General features: G+C 38.3%; 1 protein-coding gene across 1 annotated transcript in view; it reads left to right on the top strand.

Annotated features, from left to right (window-relative positions):
- Positions 1-291: 291 nt before the first annotated feature.
- CTBS (chitobiase) overlaps positions 292-25,571 on the top strand; it is a 36,144-nt gene continuing 10,864 nt past the window's right edge. The window contains exons 1-3 of the mRNA XM_025417831.3: positions 292-494; positions 16,731-16,869; positions 17,350-17,558. Coding sequence (XP_025273616.1) covers positions 324-494; positions 16,731-16,869; positions 17,350-17,558 — 519 coding nt within the window. The 5' untranslated portion in view covers positions 292-323. The remainder of the gene's footprint in view (positions 495-16,730; positions 16,870-17,349; positions 17,559-25,571) is intronic.

The following is a 25,571-nucleotide window of genomic DNA, read 5'->3' on the forward strand; positions in this document are numbered from 1 at the left end:
ACTGCTGAGCCACCCAGGATCCCCCCTCCTCCACTTTCAAATTGCACGAGGAGTACAAACAGCCATGATATAAAGACAGGTGCAGAGTGTTGAGGGGGTGTAAGTGGTACTTCTACCCAACAGGTCTGCTGGGGGCCTGAGGCACTGGCTTGCCAGTTACCATGTTCACGGTAGTCTTTCTCCTTCACCCCGCCTTCATGTCCCCATTGGCTAAGATTGCCCAGCCCTTCCCATGTCAGCCCCTCCCAAGTCTGCTCTAACCCCCAGGCAGGTTTAGAGCTTGCTGAGAGTCTTGACCTGAGCCAGCAGGTAGAGAAACCGTCATGTCCCTGCCACAGCTTGGTCGCCTGTGCCTCCTCGCCCACCCACCACGTGGCATCCTGGGGCTCACCCTGCTGCTGCTGCCACTGTTGCTGCCATTCTGGGCAGGGGCCCACTGTCCTTGCCAGGATCCAGCATTGTGCCAACCCATCACCGACCACCCTGATTTTGAGGTCAGTGCCTCTCTCTTGCCCCTCTGGGTCTGTCCTTAGGGCCGAGTAAAAATTTAGGGTAAAGCCCTAAGAAGGGCTTTAGGGTGAGCCCTAAGAAGAAGTGGTGTGGGTGCAGTCACCAATTTTGACCGCTGACTGAGGGCCTCTTTTTGGATGCCTTCATCATATGATGAGGAAGCTGAGAGAGGTTGAGTAACTCTTCCTGGTGTCACAGTGCCTGCCTGAAAGAGGCAGGCAGGTATTCAAACTCAGGTGTGATCCCAAATGCAAGTTCCTTTCACGGCCCTGCAGTGCCATCCAGGTGGCACTCTGGGCATACTAGCAAGGGGGTAGGATAATGAGGTATTTCCTAAGTAGCAAGTTTCATTGTTCTCCAAGAGAATATTTAGAATGAAAGAATCTCGGCACTCCAACAACAGTACATTGGAAAGCAGAATGTTCCACTTACCTTTCTTTTTTCCTGTCTACCAGCCCTTTCTTTTAGGTACCTCGAAACAACCCAAGAAGGGTGGTAAAAATAATTTTCCTTTTACTCATCTGACAATTTATAATGCTTTGAGTAACTTTAATCAGGCACCTTTCACAGGCAAAATGAGAACCACCTGACACCTAGAGTTTGATGACTACAACAGGAGTTAGAGGAAAGGCTTAATCCTATAAAAATTAATAGAAGGAAACCTTTAACTTTTTGAGGATCCTCCATACTGTTCTCCAGAGTGGCTGCATCCGTTTGCATTCCCACCAACAGCACAAGAGGGTTCCTCTTTCTCTGCATCCCCTCTAACACCTGCTGTTTCTTGGGTATTAAAGAGGGCACTTGTTATAATGAGCAATGGGTCTTGTGAGTGATGAATCACTGAATTCTACTCCAGAAACCCATAATGCACTGTATGTTCACTAACTAAAATTTAGATTAAAAAAAAAAAAAAAAAAAGACATTCCTTTTGAATAGAGTCAGAAGGCCAGGCAGGGGGAGCTCTCAGATCCTTGTCAGTTGCAGACCAAGTAGGGAGAGCCAGGGGTATCTAGCAGGTGGGTCCTACCTTATTACCGTCACTGGGGAAGAAAGGCTCCTTCCTGGCAACAGCCCAACTAATGAGATGTCGCTACAATTCAGCCAATGAAAAGCCAGTATACTTCAAACTCCCAGTTTACTCCAATTTTTTTTTGTTTATAACAGCTTTCCTAACTTCCCCTTTTCCTCTATAAATGAGTGTTGCTCTCCTTTGTTTTGTGGTTTTGCTGTAGCTTGTTTGTCCTGGTTTGCAATTCTATGCTATTCCCAAATAAACACTTCTTTGCTGGTAAAATAGCCAACAGTTTAATTTTTAAGGTTAACATTACTTAGCAAAAGTGGGATCCAGAGAAGACCCCCAAGAGCTCTGAGGCTACTGAGCAAACAGGTACCAGTACCCTCTGAGCCTGAGCTCATTGCTTTCTCACCCACCCTGGGGTTTGAGGGTAAATTTTGTCCTGGATTATAAGCTCCACACTTTGAGTTTTCCATACATTATTTGGGGTTTAAGACCTTATTTTTGTTTTCTGCGGTACTCACTTGGCCTTTGGTAGGACTCTTGTTTGGAACTGGACTGTTCCTCCTGGGGATGGGAATGGCCTTAGGTCTGATTCCTTCTGAAACAAACTGTTCCTGTTGAAACTACTTTTTAGGAATTTTTCTCTTTAGAGAAAATCCTTGAAGAAATGGGATCCCAGTCACCAGTCTGGACCAGACTCTATCCAGCTTTGTTTTTAAACTATGCTCTCTAAATGGACTGACTTAACCAAAATGTAGAATTAACAATGGCCATTATGGGGAATTTTCATCTCCTCAAACTTGTTTTACTCAAAATTAGAAAGCTATGACCCCAAACAAAAAACTGAATGGGATGCTTATTTTAAATGGTACCTTGAGGCTTCCAGATGTTTTCAGGATTCTTTGCTGAGGCAAACAATTGAAAGGAGTCAGAATGGCTTCTGAGGTCCCTTTTGCCTTCCTCATCTTCTTTGCAGACATGAATCTGTCCCCTCTTCCCTCTCCTGAGCCTATTAAAACCTTGTTCTTCTTTAAAAACTTTTTTTTTTTTTTTTTTTTAGATTTTTATTTGAGAGAGAGAATGAACTGGAGGGGGAGAAGGAGAAACAATTCCCCACTGAGCAGAGAGCCAATATTGGGCTTGATCCCAGGACCCTGAGATCATGACCTGAGCTGAAGCCTAAGGCCACCCAGGCGCCCCAAAACTTCCTCTTTAAAGTGAAATCTTATGAGAACCTAAACAAAACCCAAGTTTCTTATGTTTCCCAGATTAAGGCTGAATTGTGAGCCATAAAGTTTCCAAAAGTGACTGAGGACCTCCATACATTTGCTGAAGAATTTGAATTTAGCATAGTTATTCACACTTACCAAGTTCATTTCTCAGATTTATATTAATTAGTCCAACTGCCTGGTGGTGAAGACCAGGCCAAATATTGGATGAAACTAGACCTAAAGTAACATCCTGAAGGTGATTTAGAGAAACCTCTGGCAAGATGCTAGAACATTCGCTGGAAATCTCTACTGAGCAATTAGAGTAGTTTTTGTTAAGCCTACTGATCGAAACAAGATTCATGCTTGCACACACAAAAGGTCATGAACACATGGCTATTACAATCAACTCCAGATTGTATTTTAAGAACATTCTGGTCTTCCTGTAAATGTTTAATCCACCTGGGTAGCATTTCATTCTGTTTATTAATGGGCTTAACTGGAATCTTTCTCTTTTAGTTAAAAGAATCAGGATGAATTAGGAAACTTACCACTCCAGATTTAGTTAATTTGGCAAATCTGCTCACTTACATCCTAGATGAACCTAAAAGACTGCTAAAATTCTCAATTTTCAACTCCTGCAAATGAAAGCCTGTAAACAAAACCAAAATCTCTGTAGTTTTTGTTGTTACTGCTCTAAAGAGCCAGGCATTGGAAAAAAGTTTTATGAATTTAAGTATTCCAGGTACCTTCAGCTTTCTAGTTGGCCTTCCCAATGTCCTCTTAATTCCCAGTAACAGAGCTCCAGGGAATTATAGGGGCTGTTCTCAATCCTCCTTCTTAACTGGCTGCAGAGAAACCAGACTGGAAATGAAAAATGTGTCTTTATTGATACCAGAGCTACTCTCTCAGTGCTTAACCCCACTGCTACAGAGCAGCCCCTGCCTTAGGAAACTAAAACAGTTCAAATAGTGGGGGGTCTCTAAGAAACCTCAACAAGATCCTGTTTCTGAATCTTTTCCCTTTTGTCTAGGCCCTTTGGGACATACCCTTTTTCTCCTTAGTTATTGGGCTGAGATTTCTTAGAAAAGTACCATGCCAAGATTTTTCTCAAAAGGGAGAAATAATTTTACAGTTTGACAACAGTAATAAAAATACCCAACCAGGGAAGTTAAATGACCCTTCAACATCTTTTATTTATTTCTATTGGCTGAGCTACCGTCCTTTTTATGGGCAAAAGCTTTAACCGATATTGGCAAAATCCACAGTGCACCTCCCATCAAGATTCAAATAGATCCATTAAAACCTCTCCCATAATTAATACCTAATACGTAAGCCTCTCAAGGAGACCTCAAGTCCATAATAGAATATTACAGTACTTGGGGCTTCATTATCCCCTGAACTAGTGCCTGCAATACCCCTATTTTACCTATGAGAACACCCAATAACTAAGGATGAAGGTTTGTCCAGGATCTATGAGCAATAAATAACATTGTTGTTTCTTGGCATTCTGCTAATCTAACTCCCATAGCCATTAACATCCATTCTCACTGAAAGCAAAATTTTCACTGTAATTGATTTATACAATATGTTTTTAGCATTCCAGTTAATGAGGATAGCCCATGTTTTGCTTTCATTGGAGAAGAATGGAAATATACCTGAACAGTAAAGTCCCAGGGTTTCACAAAGAGTCCTTTTTACTTTTCATGAATCTTAAAAGCTGATTTGGATGATATAAAGTTTTTTGCAGGCTCTACCTTGTTATAATACATAGATGATTTGCTTCTCTACTCCCCTTCTCAAACCTCTTCATAGGAAAAAAGCATCCACCTATTGAAACTTTTGGCCTGAAAGGGACATAAAGTGTCCAAAGAAAAACAGTTTGCTCAAACTCAGGTTTGACACTCGAAGCACCTGATCTCAGAATAAGGACTACATTTGAATCCAGATGAAACCCCTCATGACTGCTTAGTGTTGACAGATTACCTTTGAATCCTTGTTACAATTTACAGGAAACTCCTCTAATCTGTGCAGGTGTTTCATAGTTTACTGATGTTTCTTATCTAAAGGATGAAAATGGTAAATATCATACTGAGGATCCTATTGCAACTCCTTTTGAATTCACTGAAACAGCAACCTTACATTTTGGATACTTCAGCCCAATAGGCTGAGCCATATATCCTTACCTGAGTTCATACCTTAGCCAAGGGTAAAATTGCAAACATTTATACTGTTCGTTGGTATGTTTTTAGGGTAGCTCATGACTTTGGAATATATATATATATTTTTTTAATTTTTATTTATTTATGATAGTCACAGAGAGAGAGAGAGAGGCAGAGACACAGGCAGAGGGAGAAGCAGGATCCATGCAGGGAGCCCAATATGGGACTCGATTCCAGGTCTCCATGATTACACCCTGGGCCGAAGGCGGTGCTAAACCGCTGAGCCACCCAGGCTGCCCATGACTTTGGAATATTATGGGGACAATGGGCTGTCTTTACCTCCAATGGAAATAAAATTTTAAATGGTTCCTGTGTCCAAACAGTGATTTTTTTTCGGTCTTTTTTTCTTTCTTAAATTCCACATATGAGTGAAATACTATGGTATTTGTCTTTCTATGACTTATTACACTTGGCATTATATCCTCTAGATCCATCCATATTATTGCAAATGGCAAGATATTCTTTTTGATGGCAGAGGGGGTGTGTGTGTGTATACACAAAGCATCTTTATCGATGGACACTTGGGCTTCTTCCATAATTTGGCTATTGCAGTAGATAAAACTGTAATAAACATGAGGGTGCATATATCTTTTTGAATTAAGTGTTTTCAGTGGAATTGCTGGGTCATAGGGAAGTTCTATTTTTAATTTTTTGAAGGAGCTCCATACTGTTTTCCACAGTGGCTGCACCAGTTTGCATGCCCACCAAGAGGGCATGAGGGTTCCTTTTCTTCCACAACCTCACCAACACTTGTTTCTTGTGTGTGTGTGTGTGTGTGTGTTTTATGTCAGCCATTCTGCCAAGTGTGAGGTGACACTGTGATTTGGCTTTGAATTTCCCTGATGCTTAGTGATGTTGAGCAACTTTTCATCTGAAAGTCTTCTTTGGACAAATGTCTGTTTATGTTGTCTGTCCATTTTTATTTATTTTTATTTTTATTTATTTTTATTTATTTTATTTTATTATTTTTTTTTGTCTGTCCATTTTTAAATTGGATAACTTGGGGTTTTGGTGTTGAGTTGTATAAGTTCTTTATGTATTTTGGATACTGACCTTTACTGAATATATGATCTGCAAATATCTTTTCCCATTCAGTAGGTTGGGAAAACATTTTAGTGCTTGTTGATTGTTTCCTTCACTGTGCAGAAGCTTTTTATTTTGATGTAGTCCCAGTAGTATATTTTTGCTTTTTTCCCTCTTGCTTCAGATCTATCTAGAAAAATATTACTATGGCCAACGTCAGAGAAATTACTGCCTATATTCTCCTCTAGGATTTTTATGGTTTCAGGTCTCACATTTAGGTCTTTTATCCATTTTGAGGCTTTTTTCTTTTTTTCTGTATGTTATAAGAAAGTGGTCTAGTTTCATTCTTTTGCATGTAGCTGTCCAATTTTCCCAACATCATTTGTTGAAGAGACTGTCTTCCCATTGCATATTCTTGCCTCCTTTGTCAAAGATTAATGTCTATATAATTGTGGCTTTATTTCTGGGCTCTATATTCTGTTCCATTGATCTATGTGTCTGTTTTTGTGCCAGTATCATACTGTTTTGATTACTACAGTTTTACAGTATATCATGAAATATGGGATTGTAATACCCCCAGTTTTTTTTTAATTTATTTATGATAGTCACACAGAGAGAGAGAGAGAGAGAGAGAGAGAGAGAGATACAGAGACATAGGCAGAGGGAGAAGCAGGCTCCATGCACCGGAAGCTCGACGTGGGATTCGATCCCAGGTCTCCAGGATCGCGCCCTGGGCCAAAGGCACGCGCTAAACCGCTGTGCCACCCAGGGATTCCCCAGTTTTTTTTTAATTTTAAGATTATGTTGGCTATTTGAGGTCTTTTATGTTCCATAGAAATATTATTAGTATTCAAGTTCAGTGAAAAATGGTGTTGGTATTTTGGTGGGGATTGCATTAAATCTGTAGTTTGCTTTGGGCAGTATGGATTTTAACAATATTGGTTCTTTCAATCCCCGAGCATGGAATAGCTTTCAATTTTTGTTGCCTTCTATTTCTTTCATCAGTGTTTTATAATTTTCAGAGTACAAGACTTTCACCTCCTTGGAATAGTTTATTCCTAGGTATTATTTTTGGTGTGATTGTAAATGGGATTGTTTTAATTTCTCTTTCTGCTACTTCATTATTAGTGTATAGAAATGTAATGGATTTCTCTATGTTGATTTTATATCCTGAAATCTTACGGAATTAATTTATCAGTTGAATTAGGTTTTTATGGTGAAGTTTTTTTTTTTTTTATTTATGATAGTCACAGAGAGAGAGAGAGAGAGAGAGAGGCAGAGACACAGGCAGAGGGAGAAGCAGGCTCCATGCACCGGGAGCCCGATATGGGAGTCGATCCCGGGTCTCCAGGATCGCGCCCTGGGCCAAAGGCAGGCGCCAAACCGCTGCGCCACCCAGGGATCCCCTATGGTGAAGTTTTTAAGAGTTTTTTATATGTAGTATGTCATCTGCAACTAGTGACAATTTTAGGTCTTCCTTACCAACTTGGATGCTTTCATTTCTTTTTCTTGCTTGATTGCTATGACTAGGACTTCCAGTACTATGTTGACTAAAAGTGGTGTGAACATCCTTGTCTTGTTCCTGATCTTAGGAGAAAAGGTCTCAATTTTTCACCATTGAATATGATGTTTGCTGTGGGTTTTTCTTACTTGGCCTTTATTATGTTGAGGTATTTTCCCTCTAAATTTATTTTGTTTATGGTTGAATGGATGTTGTACTTTGCTGAATGCATTTTATGAACTATTGAAATGATCATATAGTTCTTATCCCTTCTCTTGTTGATGTCATATATCATATTGATTGTGGCTATTGAACCACTCTTCTAGCCCAGGAATAAATCCCACTTAATCATGGGAAATTAATTTTTAATGTATTGCTGGATTTGGTTGATAATAGTTTGTTGAGGAATGTTTTGCATCTATGTTCACCAGACATATTGGCTTGTAGTTTAGTTTTCCTTTTCTCTTTTCTTTCTTTTTGTTCTGTATTTGTCTGGTGTGGGTATCTGGGTAATGCTGGCCTCACTGAATGAATTTGGAAGCTTTCCTTCCTCTTCTTTTTTTTTTTTAGAATAGTTTGAGACTAGATATTAACTCTTCTTTAATTGGTGGAATTCACTTGTGAAGTCATCTGGTCCTGAATTTTTATTTGTTGGGCATTTTTTGATTACTAACTCAATTTCATTGCTAGTAATCAGTTTGTTCAAATTCTCTATTTCTTCATGATTCAGTCTTAGGAGATTATGTGTTTCTAGGAATTTATCCATTTCTTCTAGGTTGTCCAATTGTTGGCAAATTGTATTTCTGTGGTGCCAGCTGTTACTTTTCCTCTTTCATTTCAGATTGACTCTTCTCTTTCCTTCCTTTCCCTTTCTTCCTTTCTTTCACTTTCTTCTTTCCTTTGATGGTTTTAGTAGAATTGATTTTGCTGATCTTTTCAAAGTAATGCTGATTTCATTGATCTGTTTTTAAAGTCTCCATTTCACTTATTTCTGTTCTAATTTTTATTGTTTTCTTCCTTCTATCAGTTCTGGGCTTTGTTCTTTTTTCTAATTCCTTTAGGTGTAAAGTTGGGTTGTATTTGAGATTTTTCTCAATAGACAAGCCTCTATGGCTCTAAACTTTCTTCTGAGAACAGCTTTTGCTGCATCCCAAACATTTTGGATGGTTGTGTTTTCATTTTCATTTGTCTCCAGTTTTTTTTTTCTTCTTTGATTTCTTGGTTGGCCCCTTCATTATTTTAAGTAGCATATTATAACCTCCATGTATTTGTGGTCTTTCCAGATTTTTTTCTTGTGGTTGATTATAGTTTCATAGCATTGTGATAAAAAAAGATGCGTGGTATGACTTCTATCTTTTTGAATTCATTGACTTATTTTGCAACCTCATATGTGTCTATCCTGAAGGATGTTCCACGTGCCCTTGAAAGGAATGTGTATTCTGCTGTTTTAGGATGGAATGTTCTGAATATATTTATTAGAACTCTCTGATACAATGTGTCATTCAAAGCCACTTATTAATTCTATTTAGATAATCTATCCATTGATGTAAGTAGGGTTAAAATCCCTTCCTATTATTGTATTGCTATTGATTACTTCCTGTATGTTGTTAGCTGCTTTATGTATTTGTGTCCTCTCTTGTGTGCATAAATGTTTACATTTGTTATATCTTCTCTTTGGGTTGTCCCTTTTATTATATAGTGTCTTTGTATCTTGTTATATTCTTTGTTTTAAGTCTTTTCTCTGATACAAAGTGTTGCTACCTCGATTTTCTTTACACTTCTATTTGAATGGGAAATGCTTTTCAATCCCTTCACTTTTAATCTACATGTGTCTTTAGGTCTAAAATGAGTTTTTTATAGGAAGCATATAGATGGGTCTTGCTTTTTTTTTTTTTTTTTTTTGAGTAGGCTCCACGCCCAGTGTGGGGCTTGAATTCATGACCCTGAGATCAATGCATAAGCTGAGATCAAGAGTCAGATGCTCAACCAACTGAGCCACCCAGGTGCCCTGGGTCTTGCTTTATCCATTCTGTCGCCTTTTATCTTTTGATTGGAGCCTTTAGTCCATTTACATTCAAACTAATTATTGATAGTTATATACTTATTGCCATTTTGTCACTTTTCAGTTGTTTTTCTGTTCCTCTCTTCACTTGCTTTCTTCCCCCATGATTTGCTGGCTTTAATGATATACTTGGATTCCTTTATTTTTTGTATATCTATTTCTGATTTTTGATTTGGATACCATTAGGTTTATATATAACATCTTAGGCATATAGCAGTCTATATTAAGTGTATTGTCACTTAAGTTTGAATCCATTCTGAAAGCACTAAGTTTTTAAAACTCTTCTATTCTTCAGGATATGGTATCCTATTTTACATCCTTTTATTTTGTGAATCCTTCGGTTGTTTTTTTTTTTTTTATAGATAATTTTATTGATCTCATGTTTCCTACTTTTCTCTTTCCTTTCCACTCAGAGTACCCTTTAACATTTCCTATACCAGTGGATTAGTGGTAATGAATTCCATTAACTTTTATTTGTCTGGGAAACTCTCTCTCTTTCAATTTTGAATGACAGCCCTTTTGGATAGAGTATTCTTGGTTGCAAGGTGTTTTGTTTTGTTTGCACTTTGAATATATCATGCCACTGTATTCTGGCCTGCAAAGTTTCTGCTGAAAAATCAGTTGATAACTTTATGCGATTTTATGGGATTTCCCTTGTATGTAAACTGTTTTCTCTTGCTGCTTTTAAAATTCTGTTGACCATGACTTTTTGCCATTTTTAAAAAGATCTTATTTGAGAGAGAGAGAGAGAGAGACAGAGGGACAGAGACAGAAGCAGAGTCCTAGTTGAGCAGGGAGCCCAACGTGGGGCTCAATCTTGGAACCCTGGGATCATGACCTAAGCTGAACACAGATGCTTAACCAACTAAGTCACCCAGACATCCCTACTTTTTGCCATTTTAATTACTATGTGTCTTGATGTGGACCTCCTTGGCTTGATTTTTGTTAAGGGCTCTTTGTGACTCCTGCATCTGGATATCTGTTTTCTTCCCCAGATTCAGGAAGTTTCCAGCTATTACGTCTTCAAATACATTTTCTGTCACTTTTTCTCTCTCTTCCGGGATCCCTATAATGCAGCTGTTATTATGCTTGATGGTGTTGTTGAGTCCTCTTCAATTTCTTTTGGTCTCTTGTTCACCTTGATTGCTTTCCATTACTCTGTGCTCCATGTCACTGATTATGTTTCTTCTAGTTTACTGTTTATTCCTTCTTGTGTTTTGTTATTGGGCTCTTATAAGAAGTAGGGGATCCCTGGGTGGCTCAGCGGTTCAGCACCTGCCTTCGGCCCAGGGTGTGGAGTCCCAGGATTGAGTCCCATGTCAGGCTCCCTGCATGGAGCCTGCTTCTGCCCCCCCACCCCCGTGTGTTTATCATGAATAAATAAATAACATCTTTAAAAAAATAAAAGGTTATATAAAAGAACCTGATTGGTTCTTTATGTTTTCTCTTTGAGAGTCTCACAGAAGTCCTTCACTTCTTTTCTCAAGTCCAGTGAGTATCTTTACTACTGTCACTTTAAATTCTCTATTGGGCATCTATTTTATCTGTTTCATTAGATCTCTTTCTGTGTTTTTTTTTTTTTCTGTTCTTTCATTGGGACATATTCTTCTCTATCCTCATTTTGACTAACTCTGTCTGTTTCTGTGTTACGAAAGTCAGCTACATCACCTGCTCTTAAAAGTAGTGGCCTTATGAATAAGTAGTTCTGTAGTGCTCTGCGGTCCCCTATTCATCAGAACCTGGTGGCTTCAGAGGTGTCTCTTGTATGTGTTGCATGCACCCTGCTATTATGGCTGAGCTATGTTTGCCTTCAGTCCAGTCATTTGCAATGGCTCTTTTTGCCTGTTGTGGGCAGGGCTTAGTCCCTGTGTTGTTAGAGGGCCAATCTGGGACTACCTTTGGCTTCAGTTTGACTGGGTGTTTGCTAGGGATGCAGTAGCATGGAATTATAGGACCCTGAGAAGCTTTGTTTAGTGGGCAGGACCACCAGATGTCTGCCCCTAGCCCACTGCTAGGGCCACAGTTGTGGGTCTGTGTGGTTCTTTTCCTCTTTCCCACAGGCAGGAGTCATTTTGGAGTGGTACTAGCCTCTCTTGGGGCTGCTTGTAGACTGCCAGGTTTGTGCAACCACTTTGGATGGGCTCAGGTTTAAGCTGGAGGGGGTGGGTCTGCAGGAGAATGTGGGAGCAGGATGTGTGGTACCAGCAGGTCTGTGTTGGAGGAGTGGGAAAGGAGCTGCAGCCATCCAGGAAAATTCCTGCTAAGGCCAGCCAGTTTGAAGGGACAGATCTACAGAAGAATGTAGGGGGTGAGGCATGCTGTTAGCAAGCCAGGTAGAGAATGTTCTTTGGCATTGTTTTCTGCAGCTGTGTATCTAGGCTAGGGGAAGGAAATAAGTGTCTACCAACTCTTTTGTGATTGAAGTCTCCCAAAGATCCTGGTCCCTCCAACATACCCTCTGAGATTAAGTAAATCTTCTTGTATACCCCTCATGTTTTTCAAACTGCTGTTCTGTGCTGTATCTTATAGGGGCTGTTTGGTGGGCTTTCTTTAAGGGTGAGAACTGTTTCCTGTTGCCCTCTGGTTCTCTTGGAGCCAAACCAGTTGTTTTTAAGTTCCAGGTGTTAAGACCCTTTGATTATAAGAACTCATGAAACTTGGCCCCTCCCATTTTCAAAGTCAAATGTTACGGGGATTTGTCTTCCCAGTGTGGGTTCCCTGTGCCTGGGGTACTGATGTGGGGTCTCTTCCCTACTGCAACCTCTACCTATTGCATCCCTCCCTCCCACAGTCACCCCTGTGGGTCAGTTTGGATCCTGATCACCTCTCTATCCTTCTTACCCTCTTTGATGTACCCTCTTTTTTTTTATATTTAGCTGTGAAGAGTATGTTCTTTCAGTCTTTGGGTCATCTACTGGGTTCAAAAATAAACATACTTAAGTAGAGCAATCTTTTCACTATGCACTCTTAGGAGGTTTTGTTGGAAAAAACCACCTCCATAAAAAGTCTTCTACCTCACTGGAAAGGCCCTTATCAGGAATTGCAAACCAACCCTTGTGCCACAAAACTTCACGGAATGGACTCTTGGATTCATGTGATACATCTAAAGAAAGCACCAAACCATGACTTGTTCTGCACACCATATGATGACATGAAAATAAAGATTTCCTGGAATTGAAGAAGAAAATGATGAGACAGTTTCCCCAAGATGTCTAGACCAGGCCTGTATATCTTTTACTCACCATTGGTGCTTTTTTTTTTTTTTTTAAGATTTTATTTATTCATGAGACATACAGACAGAGGCAAAGACATAGGCAGAGGGAGAAGCAGGTTCCCTGCAAGGGAGCCTGATGCAGAACTCAAGCTCTGTACCCTGGGATCACAACCTGAGCTAAAGGCAAATGCTCAACCATTGAGTTACCCAGGTGCCCCTATTTTTTTTTTTTTTTTTTTTTTGTGGGAGGACACTGCTGCCTCTGTATTCCCCAAGCCCTTATGGAAAGGGGAACCTCTTTTTTTTTTTTTAATTTTTTAATTATAGCTTTTTGGAAACAGCCTCATCATGATTCTGGGACAAATTAGCTTTTCACTTTATCTTTGAAGGGTTAGAAAGTTCAGAATTCACAAAAGTCTTTCCACTGAACTATTAACTAACTGGATTCTTCTTCAGATTCATGGTTCCTGAGTTTGCAACCACAGACTATATTTTCAATAACACATTTAATTCCAGTCTTTTGAGATAGCAATACTGTTTTAAAACATCTTTGAAGTTGTGCTGTTTTGCAAAAAGTTCATCAGCTATTACTTCATGTTTATAACTGCACTGTAACTTCTCAAGATGCCTTAGTTAATTCTTTTGGTGCGGTCTCGTAGTATTTATGATTCAGTTGTCATGGTCTCTTTAAGTGGGGTCTTCCAGGAGGCATACTTGGCTCCAGGTTTGCGTTCATACAGAGAGTGTCAATGCAGTGCAAGTTGGGAGTGTCAATAAATATTTCAGTGGCTACTTCCAGAACTAGATTCTTGGTTTAGAACCATTAAACAATTTGGAATTGGTATGTTACTTCTGTTTTGTCTGTTGGACTTGAAAAAAAGTTGTATTCACTAACGTGATGCAGCTCAACCCTTCAAGATGATGTCTAACACTTAGGACCTTGAGTAGATATTAACTTTAAATGGGAGTACCTGAGAGTTTCTCCTGCCTAATCTTCCTTGTTATTTAAATATGACTTCAAATACTTTCCAACTATATAAGTACTTTCCCTCCAATATAGATGTAACAACCAGGGAAGGTCCTACCTGGTACTGAGGAATGTAGAAAACTTCCTCTTGATCAGTGATGCTTTCAAAAAAAGATCTTGATCAAAAGTGGGAAATGTGAAAATTAACAAAAGAATGGAGTTGGGAGGCCAGCAGGGGGAGCTGTCATGTCCTACCACTCATCAATTGCAGACCCGACAGGAAAAGCAGGGGTATCTTGCAGGTGGATACTACTTTACTATCTCAGCAACTATTTCCTTTCCTCCAGGAAAGCCCACATAATTAGAGACTGTCACAACTCAGCCAATGAAAAGCTACTATATTTCAAGCTTCTAGTTTACTCCAGTTAACTTTTTGCTTACCTTCTCAGTTTCTCCCTTTCCTCTATAAAAGAGCATTCCTCTCCTTTGTTCTACAGATTTACCAATGCTGTTGCCATAACTTGCTTGTCCTGTAATTCTCTGCTATTCCCAAATAAACTCCATTTTCTGGCTGGTAAAATAATTGGCGGTTTTATTTTTAAGGCAAACAGTCCAGGGGGCAATTCTTTTGTAAACACAGGGACAATTTCCAGTTCTTAATCTAACACATTTTGAGGCAGAAGCACTTAAATGCCAGTAAAAAGTTATCTGTACATTGCTTAGAAGAAAAAAGGTGGTAAAGTGCTTATAATGAACCTATTTAGTGTGGAAACCTAATATCTGACTTATTGTAGCAACCAATGGATTGCTTCATGGATTCTGCAGTATCTGTGGGCATTTGGAAAATCAATTATTCAAAGCAGCAAAATTTTGTTCATTCATATGTTCATGGTAAATGATCTTTTTCTCTGCTGGCCTATATTCTTCAAATATAAATCTACAGATTAGACTACATTATTTTTTCCCCTTATATTTTCAGTTGATTCATCCAGTTATATGTTTAGAATTTTTATTATACTATAAGCTCTCAGTATTTTTTTTAAATAAATTCAATCTTAATTATCAGAATTAAAATAGGGGATAAGGTTTGTGATGGAAATGAGTCTAAAATCTCCAAAAACAATGGGCCATTCCAATTTCACATTTTGTAATTTTTATTTTAGTGGACAATTGCCTACGAGAAAAATGGGTTATATATAGTTAATTCTGAAAAGTAAAAAAATAAAAATTTAAAGAAATTGAGAAAATTAAGAAGTCTGGTTTAATTATTATACCTAGTTCTCCCTCACCCCTCACCCAACCATTCTCTTTATGGTGGCCCACTGATTATTAATCTCTCCCCCTCCTTCTCATTTGTTGATGCAAACCTTAAGTCCCTCCCTTGCTTAAAACACTCTAATGTTTTCCCATTCATCTTAGGATAAAATACAAAATCCTCAGTGATCTACAAAGCCCTACTTGATCTTGTCACTACCTACCTTACTAGTTTTATCTGATTTCAAGTACTCTCAGGATTTCTATGCTCCAGCCACATTAATACTTTTAGTTCCAGCAATTCAGAATTCTTCCGAGGTATTGAGACATTCACCCTTTTTTGTTTTCTCTGCTGAGAATGCTCTTTTTGTTCATAACCCTCCATCGTGTGTAGGTCATTACCTAGATTTGTTTTCCCCCAAAGTGTGGAATTCCCAGAAGTTTTCCTGCTCTACCAGGGTAGCAGGCCCTCTTTATTTACTGTCATGGCCATCTGCATTCCTGTGCAGCCCTTAACACTATTGTATTTCAAAAGCTAATGGACCTGGTCTCTTTAACTTCTGTCACTAATGTCTAGTAATATACCTTCCCTATACCTTATTGGAATTTCATAAATATTTGCTATATCAACAAATTAACACCTTATTTGGAATAAAATGATCAGTGAGACTTCTGGGCTTCTAGAATTATTTGAGGGGGGGGGGGATAGTAGTAAAACATAACATCCACCACCTTAGAACTAGTCTAAGAAGTCTGTTTCACCAAAAAACATTCATAGTAAATACAGCATCTGGTACATTTGTATAGATGCAGTGGCTCCATCTGCAGCAGCCAGAAGCTTGAGTATTAATCAACCTCCCTTTCTCTTACTTTACTCATTTAATCAGTCACAAAGTCCTGTTAATTTTGCCCTTAGGATCTCCCAGATCTGTTCATTTATCTTATTTATCTCTGCTTTTCTACAAGGCTAATTTGAGGTTGTTGTCATCTTTTGCCTGGATTCTTCCAACACTTTCCTAGTTATTCTGCTCCCAGCTTTAGTCTCTCTTCCCACTTCAGCTGAAGGGATTTTTCTAAAATGCATATATAAATGCATACCTATAAAGTATACATTCTCCTTTTACATTCTCCATTTTACATTCTCCTTTTAAGACCCTTTCCCCCAGGATAATGTACTAATTTCTCAAGAACATTTACAAAGTCTTTTATGACATAATTCTGCCTACCACTCTTTGGTTCTTTTTTTTCTTTTTAAAGATTTATTTATTTATTCATGAAAGACAGAGAGAGAGAGAGAGAGAGAGAGAGAGAGAGAGAGACAGGCACAGAGACATAGACAGAGGGAGAAGCAGGCTCCCAATAGGGAGCTCAATACGGGACTCATCCCGGATCCCAGGATCAAGCCCTGAGCCGAAGGCAGATGCTCAACCACTGAGCCACCCAAGCATCCCTCTTTGGTTCCTTATTGCTATCTCCTTCCAAATTCTAGGTGTCAGCTATATGCAATACTTAGTTGCAAAATCACCACTCTTTCTCTGTCTTTAGGCCTTAGCTCTTTCCACTATTTCTGCCTAGCCATACTTTCGAGGCCTGGCTAATTTCTCCTGCCACCAGTTATATTAGGGCAGCTATCTCTTGTTCACTGTTGTACTCTTAATGCCTGGTACACGATCAGTGTTTAATGTTATTTTGGGTGGTCAGCATTGTATTCTTGGTTTAAGTGATGATGCTTTTCTTTGTTGTTTTGGCAGGTATTTGTGTTTCATGTTGGAAATAAAACTTGGAAGTTCTATGATTGGTCACAGATTACAACTGTGGTAATTTTTGGGAAATATGACCCAGAACTTATGTGTTATGCTCATTCACATGGAGCCAGAGTAGTGCTTAAAGGTGAGTTACAGTTTTTACCAGATATGTCCAGCCAATTGGTAAATTTACTTTGCATCGTTTGCCATCCTGACTTTCCAAAAAATTCCCTTTTCACGTTCATCTGGTATAGTATTTTATCCTCCTAAAACTAATCTTAGATACTATTTAATTCACTTTACAGGGAAGTTATTTTTAAAGAATTAAATAAACCACTATGATTTGAGCAAAATGCGAATCCTAATTAGCATGATGACTTCTAGTTAGTCATAGTCTTCAATTTCTACTTCTAATTTGAGAATGACTTTACTAATTATTCATAATGGTTAGTTTGAAGATGAGTAATGACTTTCTATTATTTTGGTATATTGTTTCTGTATTTGGAAAATTTAAATTGGGGGCTTAATATTCCAAAATAATGAGAGGTTTTAAAGGTTTTGTAAAATAAATGTCATAAAACTGCAAAAAAGCATACATGCACAAAAATGTGTATTTCTTTCATAGGAGATGCACCTATAAAGGATATCACTGATCCTACTTTCAGAGCATCGTGGATAGCTCAGAAAGTTAAGTTGGCCAAAATACAATATATGGATGGAATTAATATAGACATAGAGCAAGACGTTAATTGTTTATCAACTGAATATTATGCATTAACCACTTTAGTTAAAGAAACCGCAGACTCTTTCCATCGTGAAATTGAGGGATCACAGGTAAAAGTCCATTTGTTATTTTTTTGAAACTCCTTATTTTCCCTATCAAAATGTATTCATGAAGGTGTGACTAACAGAATCTGTTTTATTTACTAGGAAAGAATTTCATCATATATATCCTAAGAATATTTTCCAGAACTTTTTCAAGTTCTCATTAGAAAAGTTTTACAGAATTTTAAGGTGTTAAGTCTATTTTCTGTTCATATGAAGATACAACATTGAGACTGCTTGGCCTACTTATCTTGCAGCAGGATTAGAGAAATTAAATAGGCAATTGGATCAGTAAGAATCAGCAAAGCATATCCAGGCCCTGCTTTTACCTGTTGCAGGACAGAAATAGCTCTTGTCTAAGAGTAGAGGTAGTTCTGGGGAAGCGTTTCACATGCTTCATAGGCTCTGAATCACTTGCAAAGCACCTTATGTCCAAGAAGTCTCAAAGGACTAAACTCCATAGAATTTGACAATTATGGCAAAAGGCTTTCCCACTGCCATAGTGGGCATGATTACAGCAGATCACAACAGAAGGCACCCTGCTAAGCAATATACGGATAACAAAAGCTAATGTGGCCCTGGATCAGTGATCTCAAACCTTGCCACATATCAAGATAACCAAGAGCCTTGTTTTTTTTCTTTTGGGAGAGAGCGAGAGCACGCAGGTGCGAGCAGGCAGGGGAGGGGCAGAGGGAGAGGGAAAGAGAGAATCCTAAGTAGGCTCTGTGCTCTCAGCACAGAGCCTGGCACCAGGGCTCGATCTCACAACCCTGAGATCCTGACCTGATTAAGAGGTCATGATTAAGAGCCAGACATTTAACAGACTGAGTAACCCAGGCACCCCAAGGTAACCAAGTCTTTAAACACACATATACACTGCAATAAAGCAAGTCAAATGAATTTTTTTGGCTTTCCAGTGCATATAAAGTTATGTTTACACTGTACTATAGTCTGAGTGTGCATTTGGAAAATAACATAAATGCCTTAATTGAAAGTACTTTATTGCTAAAAATGCTAGCCATCATCTGAGCTTTTCAGCAAGTTGTAGTCTTTTTTCTGGGGAAGTGTCTTGCCCTGACCTTGATGGTATGACTGATCAGGATAGTGGCTGCTGAAGTTTGGGGAGGCTGTGGCAAGTTCTTAAAACAACAATGATGTTTGTTGCACTGATGGGCTCTTCATTTCACAAACAATTTATCTATAGCATTCAATTCTGTTTAATAGCATTTTACCCACAGTAGAACTTCTTCCAAAATTGGAGTCAATTCTCTCAAATCCTGTTGCTTTATTGACTAAATTTATAAACCTTGTGTTGTCATTTCAACAATCTTCACAGCATCTTCACCAGTAGATTCATTTCAAGAAACCGATTTATTTGCTCATCCATAAGAAGCAATTCCTCAGGGTGCATGGGTGGCTCAGCTGGTTAAGCACCTGCCTTTGGCTCAGGTCATACTACCAGGGTCCTGGGATGGAGCCTGCTTCTCCCTATGCCACTCTCCATGCTTGTGTTCTCTCTCTCTCTTGCTCTCTCTCTCAAATAAAGAAATAAAATCTTAACATAAGGAATTTTTTTTTTAATCTGTGAAAATTTTACCATAAGGTTGCAGCCATTCAGTCACATCTTCAGGCTCCACTTCTAATTCTAGTTTTCTGGCTAGATCTACCATATCTAGTTACTTCATGAAAATCTTAAACCCCTCAATGTCCTCCATGAGGGTGGGTATCAACCCACCTGGTCCAAACCCTTCTTACATTAGAGACTTTGATTTTTCCCTTCCGTGAATCACAAATGTTCCTAATGGCATCTAGAATGGTGAATCCTTTCCAGGTTTTCAATGGACTTTGCCCAGATCCTTCAGCAGAGTCACTGTCTACGGTTACTATAGTCCTACTAAATATGTTTCTTAAATAATATTTGAAATTTGGAATGATTTTTTGATCCATGGGCTTCAGAGTGGATGTTGTGTTAGCCGACATGACAAAACAACATTCATCTCATTGTCCATCTGCATCAGAGCTTTTCCATGACCAAGTACATTGTCAATGAAGAGTCGAATTTTGAAAGGAAACTTTCTTCAGCAGTTCTCAAAAGTGGGCTTAAAACATTCAGTAACCATGTTCTGAAAACAGATATGCCCTCATCCAGATTTTGTTGTTCCATTTATAGAGCACAGGCAGAGTAGATTTAGCATAATCCTTAAGGGCCCTAGGATTTTCAGAATGGCCAATGAAAATTGGCTTCAACTTAAAGTCACCGGCTACTTTAACCCCTTGTAAGAGACTCAGCCTGTCCTATGAAGCCTTGAAATCAGGCATTGACTTCTTTCTAGCTAATGGAAGTCCTAGACGGCATCTTCTTCCAACAGAAGGCTGTTTTGCCAATCTTGAAAATCTGTGGTTTAGTATAGCCATCTTCATTATTATCTTAGCTAGATCTTCTATCAGCACTTGCTGCTTCACCTTGCACTTTGCTGTTATGGAGAAAGCTTCTTCCCTTAAGCTTCATGAACCAACCTCTGCTCCTCCAAACTTTTGCAGCTTCCTCACCTTTCCCTGCCTTCACAGAATTGAAGAGAGTTAAGACCTTGCTCTCTGGATTAGGCTATGGCATAAGGGAATATTGTGGCTGGTTCGATCTTCCATCCAGACCAATACAACTTTTTCCACTATGGCTGTTTTGCTTCCTTATGATTGATATATTCACTAGAGTAGTGCTTTTAATTTCCTTCAAGAACTTTTTGTTTTCATAACTTGGCTAACTGTTTAGGACAAGAAGCCTAGCTTCTGGCCTATCTCAGCTTTTGACATGCCTTCCTCACTAAGCTTAATCATTTCTAGCTTTTGATTCAAAGTGTGAGAAGTGTGACTTTCCCTTTCACTTAAACACTTAAGGGCCATTGTAGTGTTATTAATTTGGCCTAATTTTAATGTTGTATGTCTCAGGGAGTAGGGAGGCACAAGAAGAGAGACAGGGAAACAACAGCCAGTGGATGGAGAGTCAGAACATACATTTATGGATGGCTTCCCATCTTACATGGGCATGGTTTGTGGCACCCTAAAACTATTACAATAACAACATTAAAAATCACTGATCACAAATCAGCAGAATAAATAAAAAGTTTGCTATATTGTGAGAATTACCAAAATGTGACAAAAAGACATGAAGTGAGCAAATGCTGTGGAAAAAATGGTGCTGACAGACTTTTTTGATTTAGGGTTGCCATAAACTTTAAATCTGTAAAAAAAAAAAAAAAAAAAAAAAGGCAGTATCTGTGAAGCACAATAAAATGACATATACCTACCATACAAGACTAAATAATGAGAGCTCCTTTCTAACTCAATGTTAAAAACTGTCTATTTAGTGAATAAATGATACCTGCCTTTCAAAAATTTAAAAATCTAAGTAGCAAATATATACATATAAAATATATATTCTATTTCATATAAATAGGTTTAGAGCCACTGGTTTATGCTGAGAATCACCTGTTAAAATATCTTGAGAGATTGATTCAGTAAGTCTGGGATAGAGCCTAGGAACTGTATTTTTACCAACTACAGTAGGTGATTTTGCTACAATTGGTCAATATGAATTTGAGATTCATTGGAAAAATTTATGATATAAGGATTGATAGCACTGTGGCTTTATGTAGGTAAGGGAATTTTGTCAGTGCAGAATTTGGCTTTTCATCTGAGTACAATTTATATTACCTATTTATTTATCCCATCCTCCCACCCACCTCCCCTTTGGCAACTACAAGTTTGTTCTCTGTGTTTAGAAGTCTGTTTTTTGTTTGTTCTTTTGTTCACCTGTTTTGTTTCTTAAACTCCACATATGGGGATCCCTGGGTGGCTCAGCAGTTTGGCGCCTGCCTTTGGCCTGGGGCGCGATCCTGGAGTCCCGGGATCGGGTCCCACGTCGGGCTCCTGGCATGAAGCCTGCTTCTCCCTCCTCCTGTGTCTCTGCCTCTCTCTCTATCACAAATAAATAAATCCTTAAAAAAAAAATAAATTCCACATATGACTGAATCACATGGTATTTGTCTTTGACTTATTTCACTTAGCATACCTTCTAGGCCTATCCATGATAAAGGGCAAGATTTCATTCCCCTTTATGGCTGAAAAATATTCCATCGCATATATCGTGTGTGTGTGTGTGTGTGTGTGTGTGTGTGTATATATATATATATATATAGAGAGAGAGAGAGAGAGAGAGAGAGAAGGGGGGATGAGGAAAGAAGGGGGAGAAAATGGGAGACAGACACAAACTCACATCACCTTTATCCTTTCGTCTGGATACTTGGACGATGGATAGTATCGATGGATACTTGGATTGCCTACATATCTTGACTCTTGTAAATAATTCTGCAATAAACATAGGGATGTGTATCTTTTTGAATGAGTGTTTTCATTTTCTTTGGGTAAATACTGAGTAGTGAATTACTGGATCATATGGAATTTCTATTTTTAATTTTTTTTGAGTAAACTCCATACTGTTTTCCAGTGACTGCACCAATTGACATTCTCACCAACAATGCACAAACGTTCTCCACATCCTTGTCAATATTTATTCTTGTCTTTTTGACAGGGTCATTCTGATAGGTGATATGACTTTGTGGTTTTGATTTGCATTTCCCTGATGATTAGTAATGTTGAGCATCTTTTCATGTGTCTGTTAGCCATTTGTATGTCTTTGCAAAAATATCTATTCGGGTCCTCTGCCCATTTTCTTTTTTTTTTTTTCTTTTAATTTTTATTTATGATAGTCACAGAGAGAGAGAAAGAGAGGCAGACACACAGGCTGAGGGAGAAGCAGGCTCCATGCACTGGGAGCCCGACATGGGATTTAATCCCGGGTCTCCAGGATCGCGCCCTGGGCCAAAGGCAGGCGCCAAACCGCTGCACCACCCAGGGACCCCTCTGCCCATTTGCAATTGGACTATTTGTGTTTTGAGTGTTGTGTACATTTTTTTATATATCTTGGATATTAACCCCTTATTGTATAAATCATTTGCAAAGATCTCCCATTCAGTAGGTTTTTCATTTAGTTAATGGCTTCCTTCACTATGCAAAGGCTTTTCATTTTGTTGTAGTCCCAACAGTTTATTTTGCTTTTGTTTCCCTTGCCTGTGGAAGTATATCTAGAACAATGTTGGATGCCTTTTATTTCTTGTTTGATTGCTACAGCTAGGACTTCTAATACTATATTGAATAAAAGTAATGTGGATGTCCTTGTTTCTGAACTTAGAGGAAAAGCTCTGTTTTTCACCATTGAGTATTATCTTACCTGTGGGTTTTATCACATATGGCCTTTATAGTGTTGAGGTATGTTACCTCTAAACCTACTTTGAGAGTTTTTGTCATGAGTGGATGTTGAATTTTATCAAATGCATTTTCTGCATCTATTATTATGATCATACGATTTTTATCTTTAATTTTGTTACTCTGGCATATGTTAATATGTGGATATTGAACCATCCTTGCATCCCTGGAATAAATCCCACTTGCTCTTGGTAGATGATTTTTTAAATATATTATTAAATTTGCAACAATATATTGAATATTTGTTTGCTAATATTTAGTTGGCCTATCGTTTCTCTTTTTTGTATTGTCTTTATCTTATTTTGGTGTCAGGATCTCATATAATGAACATGGAGTCTCCCTGTTCTTTTTTTGGAAGAGCTTGAGAAGAATTAGGTATTGATTCTTTTTTCAGTGTTTGGTAGAATTCACCTGTGAATACATCTGGTTCTGGATTTTTATTTTTTGGGCAATTTTGGATTATAAATTCAATATTGTTGCTATAATTGGTCTGTTCAGATTTTTTTATTTCCTCCTGATTTAATTTTGGGAAGTTCTAGATTTCTAGGAATTTATGCATTTCTTTTAGGTTGTCCAATTTGCATAGACTTTTTTGGTAATAGTTTATTATAATATTTGTGTTTGTTGGTTCTTGTATTTCTGATTTGAGTCCTCTGCTTTGATGAGTTTGGCTAAAGTTTTATTAACTTTATCTTTTCAAAGAAATATTTGTGTGCTTCACTGCTCTGCCTTTAAAAAAATTATTTCATTTACTTCCTTATTAATCTGACCTTTTTTAAAAAATATTTTTTTATTTATTTGAGAGAGAGAGAGAGAGAGGGAGAGCACAAGACATGAGCAGGGGTTAGGGGCAGAGGGAGAAGCAGATTCCCTGCAGAGCAGGGAAGCCCAATGAGGGGTTCAATCCCAGGACACCAGGATCATGACCTGAGCTGAAGGCAGATGCCCAACCAAACCACCCAAGCACCCCGTATTAATATGATCTTTGTTAATTTTTTTCTTCTAACTTTGAGCTTTTCTCCCTAGTTCCTTTTAGGTATAAGGTTGGAGTGTCTATTTGCAATCTGTCTTGTTTCTTGAGGTAGTCCTGTATTGCTATAAACTTCCCTCCTACTATGGCTTTTGCTATGTCCCATAGATTTTGAACCTTTGTGTTTTCATATTTGTCTCCATGTATTATCTATTTCCTCTTTCTTTTTTGACCCATTTGTTGTTTAGTGGCATGTTGTTTGACCTCCATGTTTTTTTTTTTCCTGGTAATTGATTTCTAGTTTCGTTCCCTTGTAGTTGGAAAATACGCTTAATAAGATTTCAGGTTTTTCTGAATTTATTAAGACTTGTTTTGTGGCCTAATATGTGATCTATCCTGGAGAACATTCCATGTGCATTTGAAAGGAATGTGTACTCTGCTGTTTTGGATGGAATGTTCTCGATATATCTATTAAGTCCTTCTAGTCTGATGTGTCATTGAAAGCCAGTTTCCTTGTTGATTTTATGTCTGGATGATCTATCCATTGATGTATAATGGGGTTTATTTTTTTTAATTTGTTTTTATTGAAGTTTGATTTGCCAACATTTGGTATGTGGGTTTAAAGTCCTCTATCATTATTGCTGTCCATTTTTTCCTTTAGGTTTGTTAATATTTGCTTTTTGTAGTTAGGTGCTCTAATGTTGGGTGCATAATAGATATTTACAACTGTTACATCCTCTGGTTGATCTTATCATTATGTAGGTTCACCTTTGTCCCTTATTACAGACTTCCTTTAAAGTCTATTATGTCTGATATAAATATTTCTACCCCATTTTCCTACACTTTCCATTTGCATGGGCTATTTTAGTCTGTTACTTTTAGTTTGTATGTCTTTAGGTCCAGAATGAATTTCTTGCAGGAACATATTGACAGATCTTGGTTTTTATTTTTATTTTTTTAAGATTTTATTTATTTATTTATGAGACATAGAAGCAGAGACATGGGCAGAGGGAGAAGCAGGCTCCACACAGGGAGCCCGATGTGGGACTTGATTTTGGGACTCCAGCATCATGCCCTGGGCTGAAGGCAGGTGCTAAACCACTGAGCCACCCAGGCGTCCCTAGGGTCTTGGTTTTTTTTAAGCATTCTGTCTAGGTCTTTGATTGCAATATTTAGAACATTTGCATTTAATTATTTTTTAAAATTTATTTATTAGAGACAGGGCCTGTGCACACAGGTGGGGGGAAGGGGGAAGGAGAGAGAGAGAGAGAGAGAGAGAGAGAGATTCCATGCTGAGCATAGAACCTGACATGGGGCTCTATCTCAGAACTGTGAAACCAAGAGTTGGAAGCTTAACTAACTATACCACCAAGGTGCCCCTAAAGTAATTACTGATAGGTATGTACTTACTGTCATTTTGTGTTCTGATTTTTTTTTTTTTTTTTTTTTGGTAGTTTTTGTCTCTCCCTTTCTTCTCTTGCTCTCTGTGATAGAGGACTTTTTTAGTGGTATGTTTTGCTTTCTTCATTTTTTTGTGTATCTATTATAGGTTTTTGGTTTGTGGTTACTAAGAGATTCATTTACATTTTAAGTATATATTAGTCTATATTAAGTTGATGGTCAGTTATGTTCAAACACATTTTATGTGAACTTTTTTTCCTCCCCCCCTTGTTTTATGTATATGTTGTCATAATTTATATCTTATTTTGTGAGTCCCATTAACTACTTTT

The sequence above is a fragment of the Canis lupus genome, chromosome 6 (genome assembly GCF_003254725.2).
Source record: "Canis lupus dingo isolate Sandy chromosome 6, ASM325472v2, whole genome shotgun sequence".
NCBI classification, from domain to species: Eukaryota; Metazoa; Chordata; class Mammalia; order Carnivora; family Canidae; genus Canis; species Canis lupus.